At 37.6% G+C, this 27,145-nt stretch overlaps 1 protein-coding gene and 1 pseudogene across 2 annotated transcripts in view; both read right to left on the reverse strand.

Moving 5' to 3' along the window:
* The window catches only part of ADCY1 (adenylate cyclase 1), a 480,535-nt gene that overhangs the window by 218,523 nt on the left and 234,867 nt on the right, over nucleotides 1-27,145 (reverse strand). For both annotated transcript variants that reach the window (XM_088445657.1, XM_088445656.1), the window contains exon 5: nucleotides 1,066-1,193. In XM_088445657.1, the coding sequence (XP_088301783.1) occupies nucleotides 1,066-1,193 (128 nt within the window). The remainder of the gene's footprint in view (nucleotides 1-1,065; nucleotides 1,194-27,145) is intronic.
* Nucleotides 12,140-12,258, reverse strand: LOC148507739 (5S ribosomal RNA; annotated as a pseudogene).

The raw sequence follows: 27,145 nt of genomic DNA on the forward strand, positions 1-27,145 counted from the left end.
GTGTGGTCAAATAATGCATTTATTTTAGTATAATACATTCACACTACCTGCACTGTGTCTTGTGTTGTGTTGTGTATTATAATAAATACCATAGATGCTTACAGACTTGAAATATACAAAATCCAAGACTTTACTTACAGTGTTTATTGTAGATAGTCATTATTAATGTATATTTTATATCTTGTGTTATCTCTATGTTTTGAACAGTGACACTGAACCACAGAAAAGAGACAACAAAAATACTAGTATAAGCTGAGGGATGCTTATTATGATGAAGATGGAATGAGAAAATACAATGATCATGTTTGTTTTCCTTTTGTCCATGATTAAATTAACTATAAAAACACTGCAAAATATCATAACAAATGGTTTGTTTTATGTGCCAGCAATAGGCATCTTCCTCTTACCAACAATGTACATTTAATGAACAATGTTCCTCCATGTAGAAAAATATCTTCATTCACCATGAAATTATTACAAGAAATAAATCTATAGCAGCAGGGCACCATCTTGTGCAACTTGTATATTGACCTCACAAAGATCATGTACTTTACTTTACTTTATGTATCTGATCCATTTGATCTGGCATGAATGTCCTTTTCTCAAGAACATACACGGTTGAGACAAACAAATTAACTTTTGACAAAGCATATAAGGGCTAGACAGCGGTTATAATTCAGAATAATATCTGAGAACAGGATTACTAAATCAACTGAGCACATATGAACTACACGTGCTGAATTTCTTACCCAAAAGTAAACCGTTTACGTTTCCTGTATGTTTGTGTGCCATCCATGCACAAGTAGTTTCTAGACAAGCACTATTGTGTACTTGCTGTACATTCAGACATAACTGTCAACATTCTGGATCAGAACATTTTAGAATACTTCAAATTCACCCTAGCCACGCCCAATCCATCTAAGTCACACCCCCAAGGCTTTGCCCAAACTCTCTCAGCTTGGAAGCTTTTCAAGCATGGAGATTAGACCTATCTAACCAAAATCGTGTCTGCTAGGGAGTATGGATATGTGATTTCAAATACATTTCTTTATAGATGTTACTTACGTAATGGTGTCAATCATATCCAGTCCCATTTCCACACAGCAATGAGCATGATCTGTTTTGGGCTGCGTTAATCCGGATACACAGTAGTAACAGTCTCCAAGAATCTTTATTCTTCTGCAGTGATTTTCCTGTTACAAAATTACAATGACAATTATTATAAGAGTACTTCACCTTTACATGTCTTATAGTTCTGTATAGATTTACATATAAAGCACTAAAATAACAACAATGAAGTTGACGATAATAATATATAGTAGTAGATACTTAACAGAGGTACAGTTTTTTGGAGGATTGTTAATTGCAGTTTCATGTACAATTTAAAGGTATAAACTTTCACTATTTAGAGCCTGATAACAGTAAGTCTCATCTAATTTTTAAACTGTCATTTGAATATTATTAGGGTGAAGCCCTGTTCTACTTATTCATTCCTTCTGTAGATACATAGGGGTAAATTTACTAAGCTCCGTGTATGGTCGAGATTGAAATCGCAGGTGTGTTTGGCCATTTTTTAGAACTGTGAAATTCACTAAAGGCAAACTCGGGTGAGAAATCATGAAACTGCCTTTAAAACATGGGTGAAAACACAAATAGAAATAAATACACCATCGGCCAAACTCACAGATACAGTACCTTTCTATATCCATGAATACAACTCGGGAATTTACCAAGAATCAAGATTATAATCACAGGTGTAATTTTAGCAAACTCAGTCCTAAATAGAAGTTTCAAATGGTCTATGGCCCTCATTCAGACCCGCTCACAAGTGCTATGCACTCGCAAGCGGGTCGATGGTGGGGCACGCACCACGTGAGTAAGCCCCGGAGCGAGAGAGAAATTCTCTCGCTCCGAGGTTTGCCACAAACGGGGCAGCTGTCAATGTAGATCGACAGCTCGCCCCGTTCTGTAGGCGGGGAGGTGGCTGGCCAAACAGAGGCATTCTCGAAGGAATGCCTGCTGTTTGGGGGTGGCCCTACTGACATCACGAGTGATGTCAGTAGTGAGCTTCCGATTCTATTAGAGCCAAATGCTCACTGGGGTTTAGGCAGACGAGACACTACCACAAGGGTCTCGTCGCAAGCCCTGATGGTCGTGATGGTAAAGACCATTGCGACCATCACCTGGCCACTCGCTAAAGCTGTGGGTGATCAAAAAAAAAGTGGCCACACTCATTTATAGCGAGCGCTCGCTTTTTGCGAGCGGCTCTGAATGAGGGCCTATGTCCTGAGCTGCCTGGCTGGCAGAAACAGATCAGTGTGATTTGTGTATGTTTCTGCCTGTAATTAGCCTAAAAAGGGCTACAGTTAAAAAAATAAATAAACAATGTGGGGTTCCCCCCCAAAGCATAACAAGCCTCAGGCTCCTGAGCCAGTCTTGGTTCTAAAAATACAGGGGACAAAACGTGTAGTGTTCCCCCGTATTTTCTGTAAGCCAGTAATGATTTTAAAAATACAGGGAAAAACAGCATGGGGGGCACTGTTTTTTTAAACCAGCACCAAACTCAAGCTAGCTGGGGTATAATGCCACAGCCAGGGGACCCTAGTCAGCCCAGGCCGGGGATCTCAGGGGAGGTGGGGACCCTCCTAATAAAGGCCCCCCCTCTCCAGAGCACCCCATGCCTAGGCTGAAGCCCAGGGCTCTTCCCTGCACCCCTGGATGGTGGGTGCAGGGGTAATTGTGGGAATAATATGTTTTTTTACAGTGGGACTGCATGTGCCAGCATGTCTACCCTTTGGCATTTGTGGAACTACATGTGCCAGCAGCATACCCCCTCTGTAAAAAAATAGTAAAAATATGACAGTACACACATACCGTACACAGCTGCACATAAGCAGCTTTGCAATTCCCTCCTTGTAATTATGTTAATGCAGCAGGAGGAGTCATGTCTCCTGCATGCATAAATTATCCGAGCTGCGTCCAAGGACGCAGCATCAAATCATCTGCGTGATCCTCGGCCAGCTGAGTGACCATAGGGTCACGCAGGCCAGCCATTGCAGATGACAGAAAAGAGGCAGGAAATCATGGCCTCATCTCTCCCTCCCAAATGAAGTGATGCGCCTCCGCTTTGGGAAACGGAGGCTGTTGCCGCCCCTTCCCTGCCCCCAAACCCCCTAAGATCAGGACTTTGCTTACAGTGGCAGCCACAAGTAGAATGCAGGTGAAATATTTTCATGCGTAAAGGAGGACATTTACATGGGACAAGCATCAGAATTTAAGGACCCCCAAAGGCCAAACCTCATAAATGAACTCCATAAAAGTATATAGCCCTGTGAGTTGCAGGAAACATGGTAATTGTAAATTCCAGGGATTTAGTCTAAAGAATTAAAGCAACAATAATTTAAGTGGCACAACCACTGGGCAGTGACCAGGAAGTGACTAAGGACCTGATTGAGACCTTCTCGCTAGGATGCGATCGCTCGTTGCTGGCCGATGTTTGCATTCTGCGCATGCGTATGCGTCACATTGCGCTGCCCGAACCATTGCGACACCGGGAATCACTTGCTCGCTCAGCATAGACAGCCCAGTTGAATGAGTGACAGGAGAGAGGTCGTTTGTGGGTGGTAACAGGGCCAGGCCACTAGAAACGGGGGAGTGGAGGTGCTAAAATGCAGGCATGCCTGTGCGTTTCAACACCGTTTCATAGGCATGCATAATTAACATGCAGCATCATTGTACACGTCACCTGGATGCATTTCACACTGAAAGGATCACAATGCTTGCGGGCAAGTATAGTCAACCTTAAGCGCTGTGAGCACATCCGATGGTGCTCGATGTACTAGTGTTTTCATGCACTTCCTGGATCTGACGTGCACAAGTGGGCATCTCATTAATGGATGGTGGGCGTCAGCTTATACAAAGTGATCACTCGCCAAGACATAGTGGGCGTGCTAATGCCTTGCCGTACAATCGCCTGCCTTGCTGTGCGTGCCCTGGATTTACATATGCTGGGAGCGAGCAAGCACATCTTGCAAATGGCTCTGAAACAGGCCCTAGGTCTGACCTGGTGGAGGAGAAGACAGAGGTCAGGGGGAATAGGTACTATTAAGGTTCCGGAGATCGGTGGTCTGATGAATACCTGTTTTTATATATTATCTTACCATTGTGTGCCCCCCTATCTGCTCATACTCCTAGATAATCTGAAGTACTTACTACTGATACTCCACCTGGAAAAAGAAGTAGATATTTGACAACTTTGGTCATATTGCGCTGGACATTTCTGAACATTTGTGGTTCTTCCTCTTAAATTAATAGTGTTTTAAATCTTACTTTTACTCTGTTTAGGACCAGTCAGCTACACTAACTGGACTATTGGTGACGTTTTCTTTAACAGAGACGTGACATTTTGCGGCAACACATGCAAGTCAAGCAGTAATATGGTTGAAACAACGGTAAGCCAACCTTGGACAACAGCAGGCGGAACTAACACAAAGCATTGATGTCTTGGTGACAGAAAATGAGTAAACTAGAGAACAAAGCAAACTGAAATGTAGTATCATTTCATGAGATAACTACAAAACCTATTCTAGATGTTCTTCATTTTCAGCACTATACAACAGACGACATGATTGCAAATATATTTTAAATGCCTGTATCTGGAGAAAAATACACAGAGGGGCATGTCATAGCTTAATTCTAAATTGCAGTGTAAAGCTCGGTATACACTAGACGATATATTGGATGATTTCACGATTTTAGATTAATCGGAATGACAAATCGTCCAGTGTGTACTATCGCGCACTCTTGTGAGTTGTTCAATACATCTTCAGATCGGCCTGTGCAGTGCAAACCAATCTGAAGATGTGGTCAACAATTTTGAGCAAATTTTGCAGTGTGTACACACTACTGGATGAAGAGTGATATGTCGTTCCGACCTGCCCTATGTAGACGTCACCTCAGACACTTCCTTCTCCTCCATCATCTCATGGTGAGAGAGGAGGAATCTTTTTAGCTCTGTATTTTCTTCTGAAGTCCTTCTATAAGTCCCAGGTATGTTACCTAGTGTTCTTCCTGTGTATAATCCACTGTTATTCACTCATGTGCACTGCTAGGAGATGTTGCCTAGTGAAATTCCTGTGTATAATGCACTGCTATTCACTCATATGTACTGCTGTGAGATGTTGTCTAGTGTTCTTCCTGTGTATAATGCACTGCTACTCACTCATATGTACTGCTGTGAGATGTTGTCTAGTGTTCTTCCTGAATAGAATGCACTGCTATTCACTCATGTACACTGCTGGAAGATGTTGCCTAGTGTTCTTCCCACGTATAATTCATTGCTATTCACTCATGTGTATTGCTGTGAGATGTTGCCTAGTGCTCTTCCTGAATATAATGCACTGCTATTCACTCATGTGTACTGCTGTGAGATGTTGTCTAGTGTTCTTCCTGAATATAATGCACTGCTATTCACTCATGTGCTTCAATTCTTATAAAAAAAAAAATATATATATATATATATATATATATATATATACACAGTATATATATATATATATAAATATATATATATATATATATATATATATATATATTACAATGTGTGGCCAGTACATAGCTCCACAGTACTCCCCTTAAAGTGGTCCCAGAGATGTGGTGGAACTCCTCCCTCCCCACTTTTTCAATAAAGGGACAGCGTGTGATGCAGAAAGGGGCGTGGTTTCAAAAGAAAGGGGCATGGTCACACAATAGTATCCCCAATTCAAATTAAGCCACACAGTAGCACAATCTTATTCACATAACACAACCATAGTTCCCCTGATTCACATTACAACACATAGTAGTGTCCCTTATTCATGTTATGACACAGTAGTGTCCCTTTTACACAATGTCCACATTAGTGCCCCTTATACATAATGCCCACAGTAGTAGTGCCCCTAATACACATAATGCCTAGAGTAGTAGTGCTCCTTACACATAATGCAACACAGCAGTAGTGCCCCTTATGTAATGCCACATGCAGTGGTGCCCCTTATGCAGTGCCCCCAGTAGTGGTACCCCATATGCAGTGCCCAAAGTAGTGGTGCCCCTTATGCACTGCCCACAGTAATGGTGCCCCCTATGATATGCCCCCAGTAGTAATGCCCCCTGTAGTAATGCTCCCTGTAGTAGTGCCCCCAGTAGTAGTGCCCCCAGTAGTAATGCTCCCTGTAGTAATGCCCCTATTAGTAGGATCCCCAGTGGTAGTGCCCCCAGTAGTAGTGCCCCTATAGTAATGCCCTCAGTGTTAATGCACCCATTAGTAATGCCCCTTACACAAAAAATACAAGTAAAAATACAAACACAATACTTACCTTAAGCCCCGCTCCTGCAGCCGCTGACGTCTGATCCGACTGCTCATTGGAACTATGGAAGAGACATCATGACGTCTCTCCAATAGTGCCCGTGGGGGAAGCCGGAGCTCAGGAGTGAGCTCCAGTCTCCGGCTGCCACTATGGGAAAGGATCCGGGCCCCTGCTGGTAACAAAATCTCAGCGGGTACCCGGCAAATGGAGCCTCCTTGCGGTGCCAGGCTGAGTGCTGACTGGACGGGTAAGGTGGGCCGGAGGAGGAACTGGTTCAGTCTTCAAATGGAACTGAAGGAATGCAGTTCCGCCCACTTTAACCCCTTTCTGGGGACACATAGATAGAGCAATAGGATGTTCTTGTAGTAGGTAGATATGTGCATTATTTTCCAGCCCTGACATACCAATCACAGGGGCGGGGACTAGTGATGACGTCACTATCAGCAGCATCCTTGTGGTTGTCAGGGTAGTGGCTGGGGTATATATAGTGGTCTTGGTCACTGTGGTGCTATTGTACAGTTCCAGTGGACTTATCTTGACAAAGGTCCCATGGAGGATTGAAACGTCGATTAAATATGATGATGTGATTATGGAATAAAGCTTCAACTTAGTTTTTTTTTTAAATCTGGTGAGTGCACTATTTTTTTTTCTCTCTCTTCCTCTCTCTCTGTATGTATGTATATATGTGTATGCAGGTGCTCTTTCCCAGTTCAATGTGCTTAATCAGTACAACAATTATTCTCATACCTATAATCTCAGTGTCCTTTTTAAATGTAGTTTTGTGTATTTTGAAGCAAAAAGGAGCACTGACATATGTGCAAATGAATGTTGTAGCGAATAGTATGCCTAGAATACTGTCATGCACAGGCACTAGGAAGACCTCTGTTGAGGTCGAGAACTGGGGGGGTTAGGATAGCCTGTGAGGTAAATGATGGGAAGACAATGACAAAGTCTTCGAATTGCTTCCAAACCCAGGTTTGGCTAGACCTGTCCAGATGCGTGGAGTCTAACTCACTTGGTGGTTTTCTCCAGTGACACCTCCAATCAGGACTGGGTTTCGCTGCACCAAGTGAGCAGGTCGCGACCTTCTGGACAGGTACCTGGGAGTTACAGAAGACCGGATCTATATTAAATGAACTGTATATAAACTAATACTAAAAAACTCGAGATGAACTGAATACGGGAACAATGGTGATGAACTAAATACTTGAACACTGTTGATGAACTTGTGAATGCTTGAACACTGGTGATGAACTTGAAAATGCTTGAACACTGGTGATGAACTTGAGAATGCTTGAACACTGGTGATGAATGGAACACTTGAACACTGGTGATGAACAGAATACAAGAACACTGGTGATGAATGGAATATTTGAACACTGGTGATGAACTTGAGAATGCTTCAGAATACAGCAAAATGTACTGGGAATTATTAGAGGTCCAGGTGCTGATTTGCATTGAAAAACACAGAGGAAATGGACACAGGTATGTACTGGGAATAGCTAGAGCTGCAGCTGGAAGCTAACTAGCAATTATCATGAAAGCTGACACCACAAGAACACAGGGAGGTAATCAGAGAGTTCAGCAGCAAACTAAAACACAGGAATTACAAGAAACAATGGAGTTATGTGAAAGCTGAAGTAACACGCTGGGAATTAGCACAGAAGCTAATATAAGTAGCACTGGTGGTCAGCGTGCGGGCTGCAACAACAAACTGTAGATTATTCTTGGAAAACACCAGAGACCGTAGTAATCACTGGAACAGCAAAGTTGATCAGGCAACTTCCAGTTGCAGGAGTCAGACCTAAATACCCTAAGGCAGTTGGTCATTGGATCATGAGATCAGCTGACAGACCGCAGGACTGCCACTGGAGGAGACTGATCAGGTGAGATTAACTAACATGGTTGCACCCATGCCTGCTACCACAGGAACCAGGAAGCATGCATGGAAGCCCTAGCCCGGGGGAGAATACTCAGCCATAACTCATCACTGCAACTGGCACCTGAACACCTCAGAGCCTAAAGACACCAGTTCAGCAGTGAGTAAAGGCCGATCCCAGTCTGCATCTTGACAAATACACTATTTCTACACATTTTTTTTAACTTAATAGTAAAGGTGTACAATTTATGTGGTAATGTTCTATAAAACTAATGATGTATACATTAAAATTAAACATTCAATTAAACCTTAAAACATTCTTTATGAACATGAAAACCTTTTTAAAATATAGACAATAAAACATTTTTTAATAACAAGAAAATCTTTTTTTAACCTATTCTGACATAAAAACATAAATTTTAAATTTAAAACACATGTATTTACATAAAGCTTCATAGGACTAGATTAATCCTGCACCAGTCTTATATTATATTTTTATCCTGTGGGATTCTATCTCAATGTAAATATAATTATCAATGTCCTCTATTCCTATAATTAGATATATCTGTTATTGGACAGTGATAATCTAGTCCTGCAGGAAAATCTCACAAGAGGTGCTACCTCTACCCCTATAGCTAATACTTTACACAAAAAAGAGAAGACAATTGGGTATTGTAAATGGTACAGAGTAAGAATCCCAATTTATGGTAATTACTTAGTAGTATTGTTAAAAATTACAAAATCTTTATTTAATATTCTTTAAAATATGTCATCTAGGATATCTAAGGCAAATTATTTGTTAAAACAATAGTATTTTTATGAGCAAAAAGTTATGAAAAATGTGTATTAAAAAGAACATTTAATTTACCGTTGATCTGTTGTCTATTGTTTTCTCTTCAAATGTGTCAGTATATTTACGCTTCCAACAAATCAAATAATGATGATTTGATTACTAGTGCATATATCTGTTTCTATATATCTTATCATGAATAGTCTATTGCAGATAGCCAGGTAAACCCCAATTGGTTACCTAATCTGAATACTGCTAAATATACAATATAGATCTGTGATGTTCAGCCCTATTACAATTTCAGTATATGAATATTAACAGTTACATAGTAGCTTCCAATGGGTTTGTTTCAATGTTACAACCTGATACATTGTAACTGGTACAATATCCACACGTCTTCCCTATAATGATTCTTCAATAGTGGGATATAGTGACAATATTTTATTTTGGAAGATGATGGTATTTTCCCTGTTAATATTTTTCATTATTGATGCTAGTTGTTTCAATTTAAAGACACATTCATGTTCATTGTTTAGTGATAACTTTCATTTCTGCGTATCAGGTAGCACTAGTATTTCAGTCATTGCAGCTGTGACTATGTCCCCAATTGAGTCATAGATTGCTGTATAGTACTCTTATGATCTGTGTGGACTACAATAAGTTTGCTATGTCACAGATTGTACTCTTGCTGAAATTCATTCATAAGACAACTAGTAATACCGTTGTCTTATTCACGCTTTCCCCTCTGATAATGCTGTTTGTGTCTGTACACACTAGCAAGCGGTGTTCTCAGCATGGAGAGCTGTGTTGTCAGTCTCTGTATTGATGCTGCTGAGCACGGCTTCACATGTAAGCTAAGCCGCTTCTGCTATCAATATCAACTTCCGTGTATTCTTATATGCATAATCCGTTTACACTTTCAGACATATATGGTCATGATCAGCGGTACTGTTAAGAAACGCCAATGCGCGTTTCGCCTGCAGCTTTATCAAGGCTATCAACTCAAATGTAACTAGCCGTGGTCTTTTATCCCCCCTTTTCCATAGGTCCATTCAAACTCATTTTGCCACCCGGATTTTGATTGGTTAGTTTAGATCCCAGTACGATTTGGTTCTCTTTCCATATATGGTATTCCCCTCTATCTTATACCAATTGATAATCACTAATCCCAATTATATTATAGCAAAACATACATGGTGATTATTATTTTAATACTAATACTAATAATAATCTACAATTTCTATTACATAATATATATCTTTACTAAGACTATCCCAATATATAAATATAAATATTTAAAAACCAATAAATAATAATAATAATAATTTTAGTATTCCTAATAAAATTATATTTATAATAATTTATTGTAAATAATAATAAAAAAAAATATATAACATAATACAGGTTGAGTCTCCCATATCCAAAATGCTAGGGACCAGTGGTATTTTGGATAATGGAATACTTCGTATTTTGGAATATTTGCATATCATAATGAGATATCTTCGGAATGGGACCCAAATATACACACAGAATGCATTTATGTGTTATATACACCTTATACACACAGCCTGCAGGTAATTTTATACAATATTTTCAATAATTTTGTGGCTCAAGCAAGGTTTGTGTACATACATGAAATGTATTTATGTTTCATATACACCCTACACAAAAAGCCTGAAGGTAATTTTATATAATATTTTTAATAATTTGTTCCTTAGACAAAGTTTGTCTACATTAAACCATCAAAAATCAAAGGCTTCAGTATCTCAGTTATGCCAAAATAATTCTGTACTTCGGAATATTTGGATATGGGAGACTCAACCTGTAGTACAAAATTCTACATATATTTCTCCCACTATTAAATACTTTTAAATCATACTGTAAAATAATTAACCCATAAATAATATTAATATAAAATACATCCTAAATATATATATATATATATATATATATATATGTGTGTGTGTGTGTGTGTGTGTGTGTGTGTGTGTGTGTGTGTATGTGTTGGTGTGGTTATATCAAGCACCTGGTGTGTTATGTAACAATTATTATAGTGAAGTGACTAAAACAAAAACTTATATATTAATATTTGTGTGTATACGTGTACAATATAAAGTGCTCTTTTATACCAGTGACATTTAAAAAATATTTATTATGACAAAACATATCATTTTGAACAGTGAATTTATACACAGAAATGGCAGCAAAAACTCGCGTATTGCTATAAAGTGCCAAGTGCTGTGTAAACATATGCAACAAATAACTGGGTAATAGATACAATAAATACCTCAAGTTACATAAATAAAATTCAGATATAAAACACAGAGAAAAAAAAATCATAATAATATGATAAAAAGGAGATTTTTTTCTAAAAGTAATGCTTATCTGAATTGATGATAAAAAGATTTCAAAGTCAGTCAGGCAAGAAAAGGCAGCTTCCAAACGCTTTTCGTCCTTCTGGGACTTTATCAAGGTGTACTGATATCAGAGAAATGCTCCAACTTATACCCATAGACATTAGACATTGTTCTTTTCCTCTTTTAAAAAGTGGGAGGCACATATAGAAATCGTAATTCCTACATCGTTCACCTGATTTGGATGTAATTACCCTCAAATTAAATCTGAAAGTCTGCAGTTAAAGCACATCTTGTTGGTTTCATTTCAAAGCCATTGTGGTGGTGAATAGAGGCCAAAATATGAAAATTCTGTCAATGTCCCAATATTTATGCACCTGACTGTATATATATATATATATATATATATATATATACACACACACATGTGCATACCTATACACATATATACTCATACACATACATAAAAACAATAGATTTTTCTAAAAAATTAGGAAAACTATCATTTTCCAAAAACATAGATGATCGCACAGTTCTTTCAAAAGGAGAAAAACAGAAATACACGAAGAAGAGTAATATTTTCCAACATCATCAAATCTTCAAATATTCTTCCAAGTGATGTTAATGTAATCCATAATTCAAAAACTGGATATATCCTGAAAAAATATATGAAATGGCGACTCTCCACGTAGGTTTATATTATTGGTAATATGCCTCTTAGGTAGCCAGTATAATTCCTTTACTCATGCGCCCTTAAGCATATGTGCAATAATATCTACAGCACCCGGTATTCAATGGAGGTCCCCCATCCAATTACTAACCAGGCCCAATTATACTTAGCTTCCAAGATCAGACGAGATTGGGCATTACCATAATGGTCTGGCTGTAGGTATCAATTTAGCAGTTATGCCATGTAACTCAACCATTACAATAATGGTGCTATTTCGTAACCTTCATTAAAACCATATGGAGCCAAAGTATTAAGTTCAAAAATCCAGAACAGCTCTCTTCTTGAAAGTTTATTTCCTAAGTCGCCTCCCCTCTCGCCAAGAGTGACATGTTGAATTGCCTTAAAAGATAAATGTTCCAGATTGGATCCATGATGTGAGATAAAATGTTTGGATACAGCATGACCTTCAACTTTGTTTTTAATATTTCGAATATGCTCTTGGATTCTAATTTTGAGGGGTCTCTTCATTTTTCCAACATATTTAGTGCCACACTTGCATTTCAGTCAGATGTTGAGTTGCAATTCATATAGTTTTTTTATTTTAAATTCTTTAGTATTGTTATAGTTAAAGAAGACTTTCCTTTGTGGATGTAAATACTTGCATATAATACATCGGCCACATTTATAGCTGCCCAGGCATCTTGGTAATATTTGATTTTGTTTTGGGTTCATGTCTTTGATCATGCTGGGTGCTATAGAGTCCTTAATGTTTCTTCCCTTTTTAAAGAAAATCTTCGGTTTGGGGGGTAGTACCTCTTTCAATATTGGGTCCATCAGGAGCAGATGCCAGTGTTCATGTAGATGTTTCCAGATCTCTTTCTCATGTCCATTATATTTCGTAATAAATGGTACTGTAACCTTATTTTCACTGTCCATATCCTTATACTTCAATAACTCTCTTCTATCAAGGTGTCTTGTTTAATTTTCTGCCTTTAATCGAAGTTCACTGGGATATTCTTTCTTTGTGAATCTCTCTTTGAAAATCTGTACTTATTCATCACAATCCTCGTCCTTAGTGCAATTTAAAAATTTGAAATAATTGTGATTCATAATAAAATACATAAGATCATATAAAAATTTTTATATGTGGCACTAATGGACTCATCCTTCTCTAACATTTCTCTCCACGCATTGACTCCTTTCTCGTGTTCAATGCAAGTGTACCAGGCTTGTACATCTATCGTAACCCAGTTATACGATTCCTGCCATTTCATTCCTTGTATGCATTGTAGAACTTTCACAGTATCCTTAAGGTATGAGTCCAATTTAATAACATATTTCTGCAAGAAAATATCCACATACCCAGATAAATGTGAAGTCAGTGAATCTATACCTGCCACTATTGGTCTACCAGGCGGATTCGTCAAGCTTTTGTGTATTTTTTTATCATATATATATATATATATATATATATATTATAACAAGTCCGGATATTTTTAATTCTAGGTATGCGTTTAATACATTTATGTTGGAAAAAAGTAAAAAATAACTTGTTTTCTTTGTAATATAGTGACACAAATCATAGAATTAACAACACCTGATAGTTAATATCGGGAAAAGAGGAAAAGAACAATGTCTGCTTGTTGTCTACAAAAACGTCATAGAGCTGAAAGATCTGACTGGACTTCAGCAAGATGGCGACCTGAAAAAGACCACAGAGACTGAGGATTCCTGCATGAGGGGCATAACGCATGCACAAAGTTTGATGGAGACCTAGCAGTAGCCGGGCTGAAGTAACAAGGAGAGGTCGCTAGCAGATGGAGGCGCGCACATGCACAGCTGAACTTGGAGCTGGGCAGATGCGACCGATTTATGGGCGGAAGTGACATGTAGACCCGGAAGTGGGTCCTGCGGTTTTGTTAATCTTTCAGCTTCTTTTAAGTTTAATGGTCTGTCCATTATGACCAACCCCCCTTTATCAGCTTGTTTTATGATAATATTATAGTTCTTTTGTAATCTTTTCAATGCCTTTTTCTCGTCATTCCTTAGATTCTGCTTTCGTAGAGGTTTCACATCTGTTTCACATAAATCCTTCTTAACTTTTTCATAAAAGATATCTATGTGGCTACCTTTTGACTCTAGCGGGTAATAGGTTGATTTCCCCTTCAAACCCGATTTCGATATGCTCTCATAATTCTTTATGGGTGCTTGTTCTTTTCTTAAAAAATGTCTCTTCAACATCAAATTCCTCACGAAATTATTCAAATCAATAAAAACATCAAACTTATTCATATTGGTAGTAGGTGCATATTTCAGTCCTTTGCTAAGTAGATTTATTTCAGGATTGGTCAAGGTGTGGTTTGAAAGAATGTATATTCCTTTTTTCTATGAGTCTATAAGAGGTATCTCCTTTTTAGGCTTTTTCCTCCTACCACCCAGTGTTCCTCTTCTTCTCTTTTTCTACTTTTCATAGGCGAAGCTAGTCTGGTGGTTTCTCTTAGTGGTGGTCTCCTTATTCGTTGTGGATCTGGTCCTGGTGATAAAAAATGGTCTGTATCGCTGTTAGAGTCTAGACGCTGTAGTGTTGACAATCTATTATTAGTCTGAATCATGTTCGGTCTTGGGGATTCTTGGATGTCATCATATCCTTTATTGTTATAAAATTTTCGTCTTGAAGTCTGTTTCCAATTGTATGAATGCAGTACTTGATGGCGATCATGGTTGATTGCACCAGATCTACTCCAATGTTTAATTTTATTCAGTTCATAATCTGGTTGTCTCTGATGAATTTCTTTTCTTTACCTTTAATGACTAGTTCCTCTGTTTTTTCCAATTTTTTGATAAGCACTTTCTCATTCTCTTTATACTCTTCTTTATCTTTTTGATCTTCCATCTGTGTTTCCTTATTTGCAATATCTTTCTCCAATTCAGTCAGTATTTCATTTTTCTCGCATATAATTAATTTCATAAGGTCAAGGGAACATTTATGTAGGATCTTATCCCACTCTTTAATAAACTCAGGTTTATCCAATCCAAAAATGGGGGTCTTTATAAGCCTTAGGCCTCTTGGAATCCTATCCACAGAAATATAATGTTCTAATCCCTTAATGTCCCACCATGCCTTAATTTCTTTTATCATTAATTTTTCAATATCCCAGAACATATTGTCTAGGTTCTCTGTAAACACTGTACTATTTGTTATAGTGTTATTTTCATTGAAAATCCATTGACAAAGATCACTCCTTTTAGTGGTCCCATCATTGATTCTAAACATACTGATGTACAATGAGGGGTACTTATAGGCGGCCGCACAAACCAAGAATACCAATAATGTGAAATTATAGTATGGTAATTACGTCAACCTATCACAACTTTCCTCTGTGCAATATTCACATATAACGTATATATCACAACCACACTCCCTAAAATAATAGGTGTCTGCTAATTGAACCGATATAGGGCAATGGGTTAATTACCCTCAAAAATGTGTGTGTAGGTGTGGTTATATCAAGCACCCGGTGTGTTGTGTAACAATTATTATAGTGAAGTGACTAAAATAAAAACTTATATTTTAATATTTGTGTGTATACGTGTACAATATGAAGTGCTCTTTTATACCAGTGACATTTAAAAAATATTTATTACGACAAAACATATCATTTTTAACAGTGAATTTATACACAGAAATGGCAGCAAAAACTGTTTTTTTTTAAAAAAGCTTATTGCTATAAAGTGCCAAGTGCTGTGCAAACATATGCAATAAATAACTGGGTAATAGATACAATAAATACCTCAAGTTACATAAATAAAATTCAGATATAAAACACAGAGAAAAAAATTCATAAAAATATGATAAAAAGGAGAATTTTTTTCTAAAAGTAATGCTTATCTGAATTTATGATAAAAAGATTTCAAAGCCAGTCAGGCAAGAAAAGGCAGCTTTCCAACACGTTTCGTCCTTCTGGGACTTTATCAAGGGGTACTTCTATCAGAGAAATGCTCCTACTTATACCCCCATAAATCAGGACTGATTAGATTAGTGTTCTGTTGATGACATCACTTCCGGTTTGTGTTACTTATACAAATGGTGTCTTATAGGTTTTAAAAACAATTTCAATCAGTTGCTAATTAAACACAGAGAAAGAATATCCCAGTGAACTTCTATTAAAGGCAGAAAATAAAACAAGACACGTTGATAGAAGAGAGTTATTGAAATATAAGAATAAGGACAGTGAAAATAAGGTTACAGTACTATTTATTACGCAATATAATGGACATGAGAAAGAGGAGATCCAGAAAACTACATGAACACTGGCATCTGCTCCTGATGGACCTAATATTGAAAGAGGTACTACCCACCAAACCAGAGATTTTCTTTAAAAAGAGAAGGAACATTAAGGACTCTATAGCACCCAGCATGATCAAAGACATGAACCCAAAACAAAATCAAATATTACCAAGATGCCTGGGCAGGTATTAATGCGGCCAATGTATTATATGCAAGTATTTACATCCACAAAGGAAAGTCTTCTTCAACTATAACAATACTAAAGAATTTAAAATAAAAAACTATATTAATTGCAACTCAACATCTGTTATATACTTACTGGAATGCAATTGTGACACTAAATATGTTGGAAAAATGAAGAGACCCCTCAAAATTAGAATCCAAGAGCATATTCGAAATATTAAAAACAAAGTTGAAGGTCATGCTGTATCCAAACATTTTATCTCACATCAGGGATCCATTCCAGAACATTTATCTTTCAAGGCAATTGAACATGTCACTCTTGGCGAGAGGGGAGGCGACTTAGGAAATAAACTTTCAAGAAGAGAGATGTTCTGGATTTCTGAACTTAATACTTTGGCTCCATATGGTTTTAATGAAGGTTACGAAATAGCACCATTCCTGTAATGGTTGAGTTACATGGCATAACTGCTAAATTGATACCTACAGCCAGACCATTATGGTACTTGGATGGGGGACCTCCAGGGTTTATCGGGTGCTGTAGATATTATTGCACATAAGCTTAAGGGTGCATGAGTAAAGGACTTATACTGGCTACCTAAGAGGCATATTACCAATAATATAAACCTACGTGGAGAGTCGACATTTCATATATTTTTTCAGGATATATCCAGTTTTTGAATTATGGATTACATTAACATCACTTGGAAGAATATGTGAAGATTTGATGATGTTGGAAAATATTACTCTTCTTCATGTATTTCTGTTTTTCTCCTTTTGAAAGAACTGTGCGAACATCAATGATTTTGGAAAATGATAGTTTTCCAAATTTTTTAGAAAAATGTTTTGTTTTTATGTATGTGTATGAGTATGTATGTGTATAGGTATGTATATATATATATATATATATATATATATATATATGTATATATATATTGTTCTCTTTTAAATTAGTTGTCCATGCCCATATATGTATGCTAGTCAGCAATTAATAATTATTTTGTAATGGAATAATGATGGACATTAAATACACATCTCCTTTATCCTATATATATATATATATATATATATATATATATATATATATATATATATGATAACTAGTCCAGATATTTTTAATTCTAGGTATGCGCTTAATACATTTATGTTGGAAAAAAGTAAAAAATTACTTGTTTTCTTTGTAATATAGTGACACAAATCAAAGAATTAACAACACCTGATAGTTAATATCGGGAAAAGAGGAAAAGAACAATGTCTGCTTGTTGTTTACAAAAACGTCATAGAACTGTAAGATCTGATTGGACTTCAGCAAGATGGCGACCTGAAAAAGACCACAGAGACTGAGGATTTCTGCATGAGGGGCATAACGCATGCGCAAAGTTTGATGGAGACCTAGCAGAAGCCGGGCGGAAGTAACAAGGAGAGGTGACTAGGAGACAGAGGCGCGCACTCTCACAGCTGAACTTGGAGCCGGGCAGACGCGACCGATGTATGGGTGGAAGTGATGCGTAGAACTGGAAGTGGGTCCCGAGGTTTTGTTAATGTGCAAATAGCACTCAAGTTAAAATAACTTGTGTAAAGAAGGATGTTTGGTGCTATATGAACAATTAGTTTAATTAGCAACTGATTCAAATGGTTTTTAACACCTATAAAACACCATTTGTATAAGTAGCACAAACCGGATGTGATGTCATCAACAGAACACTAATCTAATCAGTCCTGATTTATGGGGGTATAAGTAGGAGCATTTCTCTGATAGCAGTACACCTTGATAAAGTCCCAGAAGGATGAAACGCATTGGGAAGCTGCCTTTTCTTGCCTGACTGACTTTGAAATCTTTTTATCATCAATTCAGATAAGCATTACTTTTAGAAACAAATTCCACTTTTTATCATATTGTTATGATTTTTTTTCTGTTTTATATCTGAATTTTAATTATGTAATTTGAGGTATTTATTGTATCTATTACCCAGTTATTTATTACATATGTTTGTACAGCACTTGTCAATTTTTAGCAATACCCTTTTTAAAAAAAACACAGTCTTTGCTGCCATTTCTGTTTATAAATTCACTGTTCAAAATTATATGTTTTGTCATAATAAATATTTTTTAAATGTTACTGGTATAAAAGAGCACTTTATATTGTACACGTATACACACAAATATTAATATATAAGTTTATGCTTTAGTCACTTCACTATAATAATTGTTACACAACACACCAGGTGCTTGATATAACCACACCTACACACACATTTTTGAGGGTAATTAACCCATTGCCCTATATCAGTTCAATTAGCAGACACCTATTATTTTAGGGAGTGTGGTTGTGATATATGTTATATGTGAATATTGTATAGAGGAGAGTTGTGATAGGTTTGCACAATTACCATACTATAATTTTATATATATATATATATATATATATATATATATATATATATATATAGCGTGATCAACAAGTTATTTATAACACTAACTAAATTCATTCATACACTCTACTATTATATTGGTAGTTACCCCTAGATCAGAATTGACACAATTATCTATTATAATATAAAATAATCTATTATTAGTGTATTATATGATATTATTATCATATAATCTTACAGTTTTTATCACAATTATAAAGTGACAACTATATAAGGTAAATATAGCTAATATAAATTACATGAATGTGCATAGTGTGTGACAAATAATATTATTGTATATAAGTGAAAAGCATAATTATATTTACAGAAAACAGGAAAAGAAAAGAGAAAAGTAAAAAAATATATATATATAAAATGTGAAAACAGAATACACATATATTGTGTCTATCTCTTGACATATTGATTACGTTAAAAATAGTGATTAGTGGTATTAATAATAGTAATAATAAAAATCTTGTTTTTAACGTGTCTCCAGTTATATTAACTAATCCTACTAAACCCCCAGTGTAGTCCCATATACTACTTAATTATTATGAACAACTATATGTGTATGTGTATGACTAATATTCCACCTATTATAATCTCACATATTCCCAAATTAATTGATAACCTCTATTATATAATCACATATCTAAAAATATTACACATTTATATATACAAAAAACATAACCAATAGTTCAAAATATTTTTATTTCTACACATTATTATTAAAGTTGATTGGTTCACCTATTATTATTGAGCTATAAAACACATAACTAAATTATCCATACAATCTTATTTCGAAGACAATTTCATGGTATCCATATGAAGTTATAGGAATTGGGTATAGTAATTATTTTCATTCATACCGTAGGGATCTACACTATTCATTATGAATATCATCCTCGCTTCTCTCTTTAATAATTCCTTATTCAAATCTCCTCCTCTGATTCCCTTCCGAACTCTTTCCAATCCATAGGCTTTCATTTGGTCTGGATTTCCATTGTGTTTCCTCAGGATGTGTTTCGCTACACTGGTAATAGTTTTAAACATTTGTTGATCTGTTCTTGCATTTGAGATGTTTCTGGCATGTTCTAAAATTCTCTGCTTGAGCTGTCTGCTTGTCATTCCGATATATTTAAGTCCACATGGACAGTGAATACAGTAGATCACTCCTAGTGTTTTGCAGTTAATGTAATCTTTAATTACCATCTTTTTACCATATTGGTCTGTTATCTCCCTTCTTTGTTCAATATATTTACATGCCTTGCAGTTTCTGCATTTGTAACACCCAATTGTTTGATTTCTTTCCTTCATACTGTATGTTGTTTGAAATGACTATTAATAATAGTCATTTCAAACAACATAGGAAGGAAAGAGATCAAACAATTGGATGTTACAAATGAATTTCAGCAAGAGTACAATCTGTGACGTAGCAAAACTTATTGCGGCCCACACAGATCATAAGAGTACTATACAGCAATCTCTGATACAATTGGGGACATAGTCACAGCTGCAATGACTGAAATACTAGTGCTACCTGATACACAGAAATGAAAATTATCACTAAACAATGAACATGAATGTGTCTTTAAACTGAAACAACTAGCAGCAATAATGAAAAAATATTAACAGGGAGAATACCATCATCTTCCAAAATAAAATATTGTCACTATATCCCATTATTGAAGAATCATTATAGGGAAGATGTGTGGATATTGTACCAGTTATGATGTATCAGGTTGTAACATTGAAACAAAGCCATTGGAAGCTACTATGTAACTGTTAATATTCATATACTGAAGTTGTAATAGGGCTGAACATCACAAATCTACAGTATACAGTATATTTAGCAGTATTCAGATTAGGTAACCAATTGGGGTTTACCTGGCTACCTGCAATAGACTATTCATGATAAGATATATAGAAACATATATATGCACTAGTAATCAAATCATCATTATTTGATTTGTTGGAAGCGTAAATATACTGACACATTTGAAGAGAAAACAATAGACAACAGATCAGCGGTAAATGAAATTTTGAATACACATTTTTCATATATTTTTGCACATAAAAATACTATAATTTTAACAAATATTTTGCCTTAGATATACTGGACAACATATTTTAAAGAATATTAAATACAGATTTATTATTTTTAATTTTAACACAATACTACTAAGTAATTACCATAAATTCAGATTCTTACTGTACACCATTTAAAATACCCCACTTTATTTACATAAAACATCTAATTTTTTTTATTTCCTATAATCATTCATTATGTTGTGGTGTAATGTTTTTGGTTATTAATAATTAAAAAAATGTTTATTGTGTCTTTTATTATTACTGAACAATGTCCATGGAGAAGAACAGCCCATTTTGGACACCATTCCTTGAACTCTACAGGGAAAACAGGGAAAAGGAATTAAGTCAAAAGATTATGCCAATAAGGTCAAGAAACTTGCAGCCAATGAAGAGCTGATGGCATTAAGTAAACCACATTACAGTAGCCTATGGATGCAGACTGGGTCCGCAAGAAGATACAACATTTGTGAACCGTGTTCCTCAAAGAGCACAAAAAAGTGAAGTTGTCCATGTGCTCAGTAGCAGATGACAGACATGTACCAAACTGTGGTACTACAACCTGATGACATTTACTCTTGATCAAGACCCCCAGAGGCCTTCAATGAGTTCTCTGGTTCAGGGCTGGGAAAAGATGAAGAGAAAGATGAAGGAGAAAGTTGCAACATTTATTTGGTAAGTGGAATCACAACACATAGACCGTGCAGAATGTTCACCAGTACCTTTGGCTACATTTTGGCAGTTATTCTTTTATTCAATAAAGTCATCCTGCCATGGAACTGCCCCTACACTGTTAAAAGTTTGTCAGATATTCCTCCTGTACTTGCTTGGAATGTGCAGAGGCTGTTGGTGCAAAACCCTGCTGCCACCGAAATCCACCGATTAATGTCCTCTGTGTTCTCTGGCTCTTCCAGCAAAACTGTGTACGTTGGTCTTTGCTGGTGTGTTTTTTTCGCCAGAGAAAAATATGCAGTACACAGCATGCCATGTGACGACCCAATCGATCTTGTCTGCACGGAGATTGATGGCTGTGTGAAAGATCCTGAAGCGATTGCTTAAAATCCTAAAAGCATTTTCCACAATTTGCTGTGCTCTTGAAAGCCTGTAGTTAAATATGCAGCTCACCTATGGTTTCATGATATTTTCATGACATTTTCATCACCTATAAAGACAAAATTGAGGCCGTGCTTAGTTTCCACAGCAGAGAGTTTTGGCCACCAGCTCCTCGTAGAAAGTTTTCAACTTAAATATGAATTCATAGTTAGAATTGACAACAGCCATTAGAACAATGTTGAATAATTCCATGAAATTATAATAATATGATATGTTGTTGGCTGGTGGGGTTATCCACACATGTTTTCCATCTACAGGTATGGCTCCCCTGCAGTTTGGGAAGTTTAACCAGCTATCAAATTCTTCAGCAATACTTTGCTATGCCTCCACAGTTGTAGGGAACTAAAACAAAAAATAAATACATATAAATACCATGGGGCCCATTTATCAATAAGTTTTACCATATGCAATGAGTTTTAAAACTCATTGCGTATGATAAATGATGCCCAAGCCAAACAGCTCCCAACTGACATTTTTCAAACAGCTGACGGTTAGGAGATTATTGGCTGGGTCACTATTATCATAAAATATGCGTATGGTAAAACTTGTTGATAAATGGGCCCCCATATCTTTAATATTTTACAGACTGCAATACCAGAGCTCCCAGTGGACCTGTACCCCGGAAACCAGCCTGAGCAGTCACCAACCCAAGGGGTCAGTGTTGCTCAACCACTGCCTCCAAAAAAAAAGGCGATAAAAATAGGGTCACAGAGAGGTGACAACAACCAGATGTCACAGGAAGTGCAGGCCAGTTTACAGCAAGTGCTTCAGAAGCCCCCTGATGATTGGGACATACTTGGATCGCACATTGCCTGTAGGGTGCACCTTTCATCTGAGGACCAGAGGGTTTAGTTTAAGCAACTAGTGTATTACCTCTTGGTATGGGGTTATTGGCCTAATGAGGCCACAATTACACATTACCAACACACCTGATCAGCCTGTTACCAGTAGTCCCATACTGCCTCTCTCCCCATCAGTGTTAAATCCTCCTCTCACTTATCATTTATTCAGCGCTGATGCAGTAGCCAACCCAAACACCATCACACGATGAGGCATACTATTACAATTTATAATTATTGTGTTTTGTTAATTGTGAAAAAGGGGACCCATTTATCAACAACTTATATTATACGTAACGAGTCTTAAAACTCATTGCGTATGATTTATGTTGCCTCAGTCAATCAGTTCCCAGATATAATTCATCAAACAAAGGATTTGATTGGCTAGAGCATCATAGATAACAAGTTTAAAACTATTATTGAATATGATAAAACTTGTTGACAAATGGGCCCAAAAGTTTTCATTCTTTAAAATGTGTTTCCAAAATGTTGGAATATGTAAATTAAAAAAATATATATATTTAAATTGCATTATATAATACTGTTTCTGGTAGGTTGCGCTTTAAAAAAACACATTATGAAAATTATATAAAAAAAAAACCTTGGAAACATATTGACAAATATTTATATATTTGCAATTATTTAATATGGTGCTAATTTTATATTACTTTTAATAAAAAACAGTTTCTTTCAACAACAAGAAATAACAGACTGGTGTTTCTTACATTTCTTACCTTGCAGGTCTTTTGAATGATGAAGGGGGAGAAAAGGGAGCCAAACCTCAGGTTACCCAGGGACTTGCTAGTAGCCAGAAATCTCAGGGTAGCAACCAGCCTCTCATCAGCAGGGATGGCCCTCCGCAACTGAGTATTCTGCCTCCGGATGTAAGGAGTCACAAGATGCAGTAACTCTTAGAAGGTGGCATCATCCATGCGCAGGATATTGCAGAAATCGTTAGGATTATTCTCCCGTATCTACATAAGCAGTGGCAAGTTAAACTGCAGCAGCCACTCCTTTGTTCAACAGGACCTCATGACTCTTCTCCTATTCTGGGCCCTCTTTCTGGGCCCTCTCCATATCAGCTAACACCATACCAGTGTATTGGAGTAACAACCATAGGTGCAAGGGTTGCAGCTGTTATGGGACCCAGAGCTAATGGGGAAAAATCTTCCTTTTCATAATTACATGTGTTATATACATTTTTCACCATTGGGTGGTACATAGAAGCCCTTACAAATACTTGCTGTGGGGCCTTCAAATAACTAGTCACGCCCCTGCCGAGAGTGTATGATGCCCTAATTTGATAGTGATAATAATCCATTATAAGCAAGTATAGAAACATTTTGTAAAGTAAAGCAACATATAGCATTCAGCAGGTATACACCAAGCCTCATTAGTCATAAAGCAGAACTGCAATGAGCTAAAATGGCGCCTACTTTTTATACACTTTAGTGAGTACAGCCCGTTATTTAGATTTTGCAGAAATCTTTAAGATGGTCATTAGGTGTTTAAAAATCAAACAATATATTGTTCATGACTTAACAACAAACAATATATTGTTTGGTAGTTTGAAAAATTGCAGAGTGTGCGCGTACTATATCGTTTGCTCAGGAGTTCAAGGGAAATCAGGACAACCATCGCATCATTTGAACATTGTCTAGTGTGTACTCAGCTTACAACTAAAGCTGGAAAAGCAGCCAGTAATAGGTGTCTTTATAATGGGTGCAAGGTGTGCGGTGCACACGGGCCCCTGGGTACAGAGGGCCCACACTGCACAAGCTACATGCATAGTTAATATGTACCTCTCTACAGATCCCAATGTGCTGCTCCACAGCGCTGGACCAACGCTAGGAAAATTGACGGCGACCATATTCCCAGTGATCTGAGCATGCGCAGAAAAGATGTCCCCGGGAAAAAAGGCGCGGGTGCCCTTTACCCAGAGATCCGCACATGCTCAATAGATTCTGGTATGAAGCCAGAATCTACCGCACTCAGGGCCTGATTCAGAGCCGCTCGTAAGCGGCCGCTCGTTCGCTCCGAGCGATGTTCGCACATCTGCGCATGCGTATGGGTCGTAATGCGCATGCGCCAACCAGTCAGTGCGGTCGGAAATCGTGTGTTCGCAAAATAACGAGTGCCTGCTAATTTGAGTGTCAGGATAAGGCGTTTGTGGGTGGTAACAGGGGAAGGTACTTGAAAACGGGGAGTGGAGATCCGAACGCAGGCATGCCAAACGGTCAAAATGGGTGTTTTAAGGGTGTGCATAATTAACAAAGCAGCGTCATCGGCCACGTCACTTGGTTGTCTCTTAGCCTGAACTGTTCGCATGATTGCGGTAGGAAAATCCAACCACAAGCACTTTCGATGTAATCGATTAATCTAATAAATAGCGGAGATTACGTATGATGCGAACGGCCAGGTGGCATCTTTACAAAATAGTGAGCGCATATTTCGTTCGCTCGCTCAGACATAGAGGCATCAACAGACCGCAAAGAGCGAGCACTCTATTAAAATATCCAACCCCTTTTTCTGAACGAGCGAGCACAAATAGCGTCCGGCTCTGAATCAGGCCCTCAGTGCGCTGACAGAGTGGAGGGGGCCCGAATGGAGGCTGCACACGGGCCCCCTCCTCTCTTAAAACACCCCTGCAGCCAGTGTATACCCTACTTACAAAAAATATGTATCTACTATACACCCCTTGCAGTGCACATGGTTTGACCAGGTGCAAAGTTACTCCTTATTTTGCTCTGCTCTCAACTCAGAACTAGCCCCTTGGTGTGGGTGTATATTCTTGGGTGGTAGAATAAGCTATATAGCTATGTATTTACTACCAGGGTGGGATGTACCGGGGGGGTGGCTTCCCAGACGGAGGCGTTCCCATGCGAATGCCTGCCGTTTGTGGGCGGCCCCACTGACATGATGTCAGTGGGAGAGCTTCCGGCTCTATTAGAGCCAGAAGCTCTCTGGGGCTTGTGGTCATGAGAACCTACCAAAAGGGTTTAGTCGCAAGCCCGATGGTCGTGATGGTCTTGACCATCGCGACCATCATCCTGGCCGCTCGCATTAGCTGTGGGTGGCAACCCACAGCAATGCGAGCGGCGAGGAGGCCGCTCCATGAAAAAAAAAAGATGCCCTGATTCAGAGCGAGCGCTCTGTCAGAGCGTCCGACTCTGAATCAGGGCCCCTGTCTCCAGTGTGGTTGATCATAACACATATAAAGATAACATCACTTAAGAAGTGAGGAGAAAGCCTGAGACCAGTTAAACTCAGAAGTTGGTTTGAGCGGAGCTCCTTAAGATCCCCGTGGTTATCCTTTAACTTGGCTTGGTTCTTATCTGTTGCTCTAGTGTAGCATATACTGCAAGATGTTTACAACTGGCAATCTATTAGTTTCTATACACTTGCCGCGCATCTAGAATTCATACAGGTTCAGTGAAAGAGACCTGATAAAACATTGTTATTAGATAGTAAAACAAGTAGTGAGGTAGATTCTCGTCCATGCATTTATTACGTCTAACACATCAAAATATATGTGACACATGCTATGCCAGTAATAGGACTTTAGAAAGAACATTCCTCAAGGATTTATGCAAGTAATAAATAGGTAAAAGTCTCTGTGAATCTCTCAATATAAGTATTGCAAATACATTGCAATACTCTCCCCCCTCCCATTCGGCTGCATGACTGCATTATTTATTGCTAGTATGCAGGTATACTTAACTGCTGGGAGATCCCTTCTAATATAGAGCTGTCCAGGTTTATGACCTGCAGCTGTGCATGTGCAAGCCACGGGGAGCGGAGAGGGTTCCTTCGGGTCCCTCTACGTTGATTTTCTGCAAATAGAAGCCCATACGATTCTATAGGCAACACATCTATTGAGGGAATTGTCTATTGGGCACAAGCTCTGTAAAGTTATGCTTGCTGGAGTTTTTTGCATGTGATAACTTTGCAGCCCTATACAATGCTATGTGGACTGCTGTGCTGTGGGTCCGCAGCAGTTGCAGAATCTCCGATATTTGCTGTGAACCTTTTTAATACATATACTTGGATTCATATGTATTGCACTAAAATGCCAAAAACTGCAGTCATTAGAGGTTTTATCTAATTTTAATTTTTTATATATCCTGCCCATAGTATTTCAAAATGTGATGTGTGTGTATATTGTTTTTGTTTGCTTTTTTGTATGCTA

Source organism: Taudactylus pleione, unplaced genomic scaffold (assembly GCF_031769625.1).
Source record: "Taudactylus pleione unplaced genomic scaffold, aTauple2 ptg000386l, whole genome shotgun sequence".
In the NCBI taxonomy this organism is placed as follows: domain Eukaryota; kingdom Metazoa; phylum Chordata; class Amphibia; order Anura; family Myobatrachidae; genus Taudactylus; species Taudactylus pleione.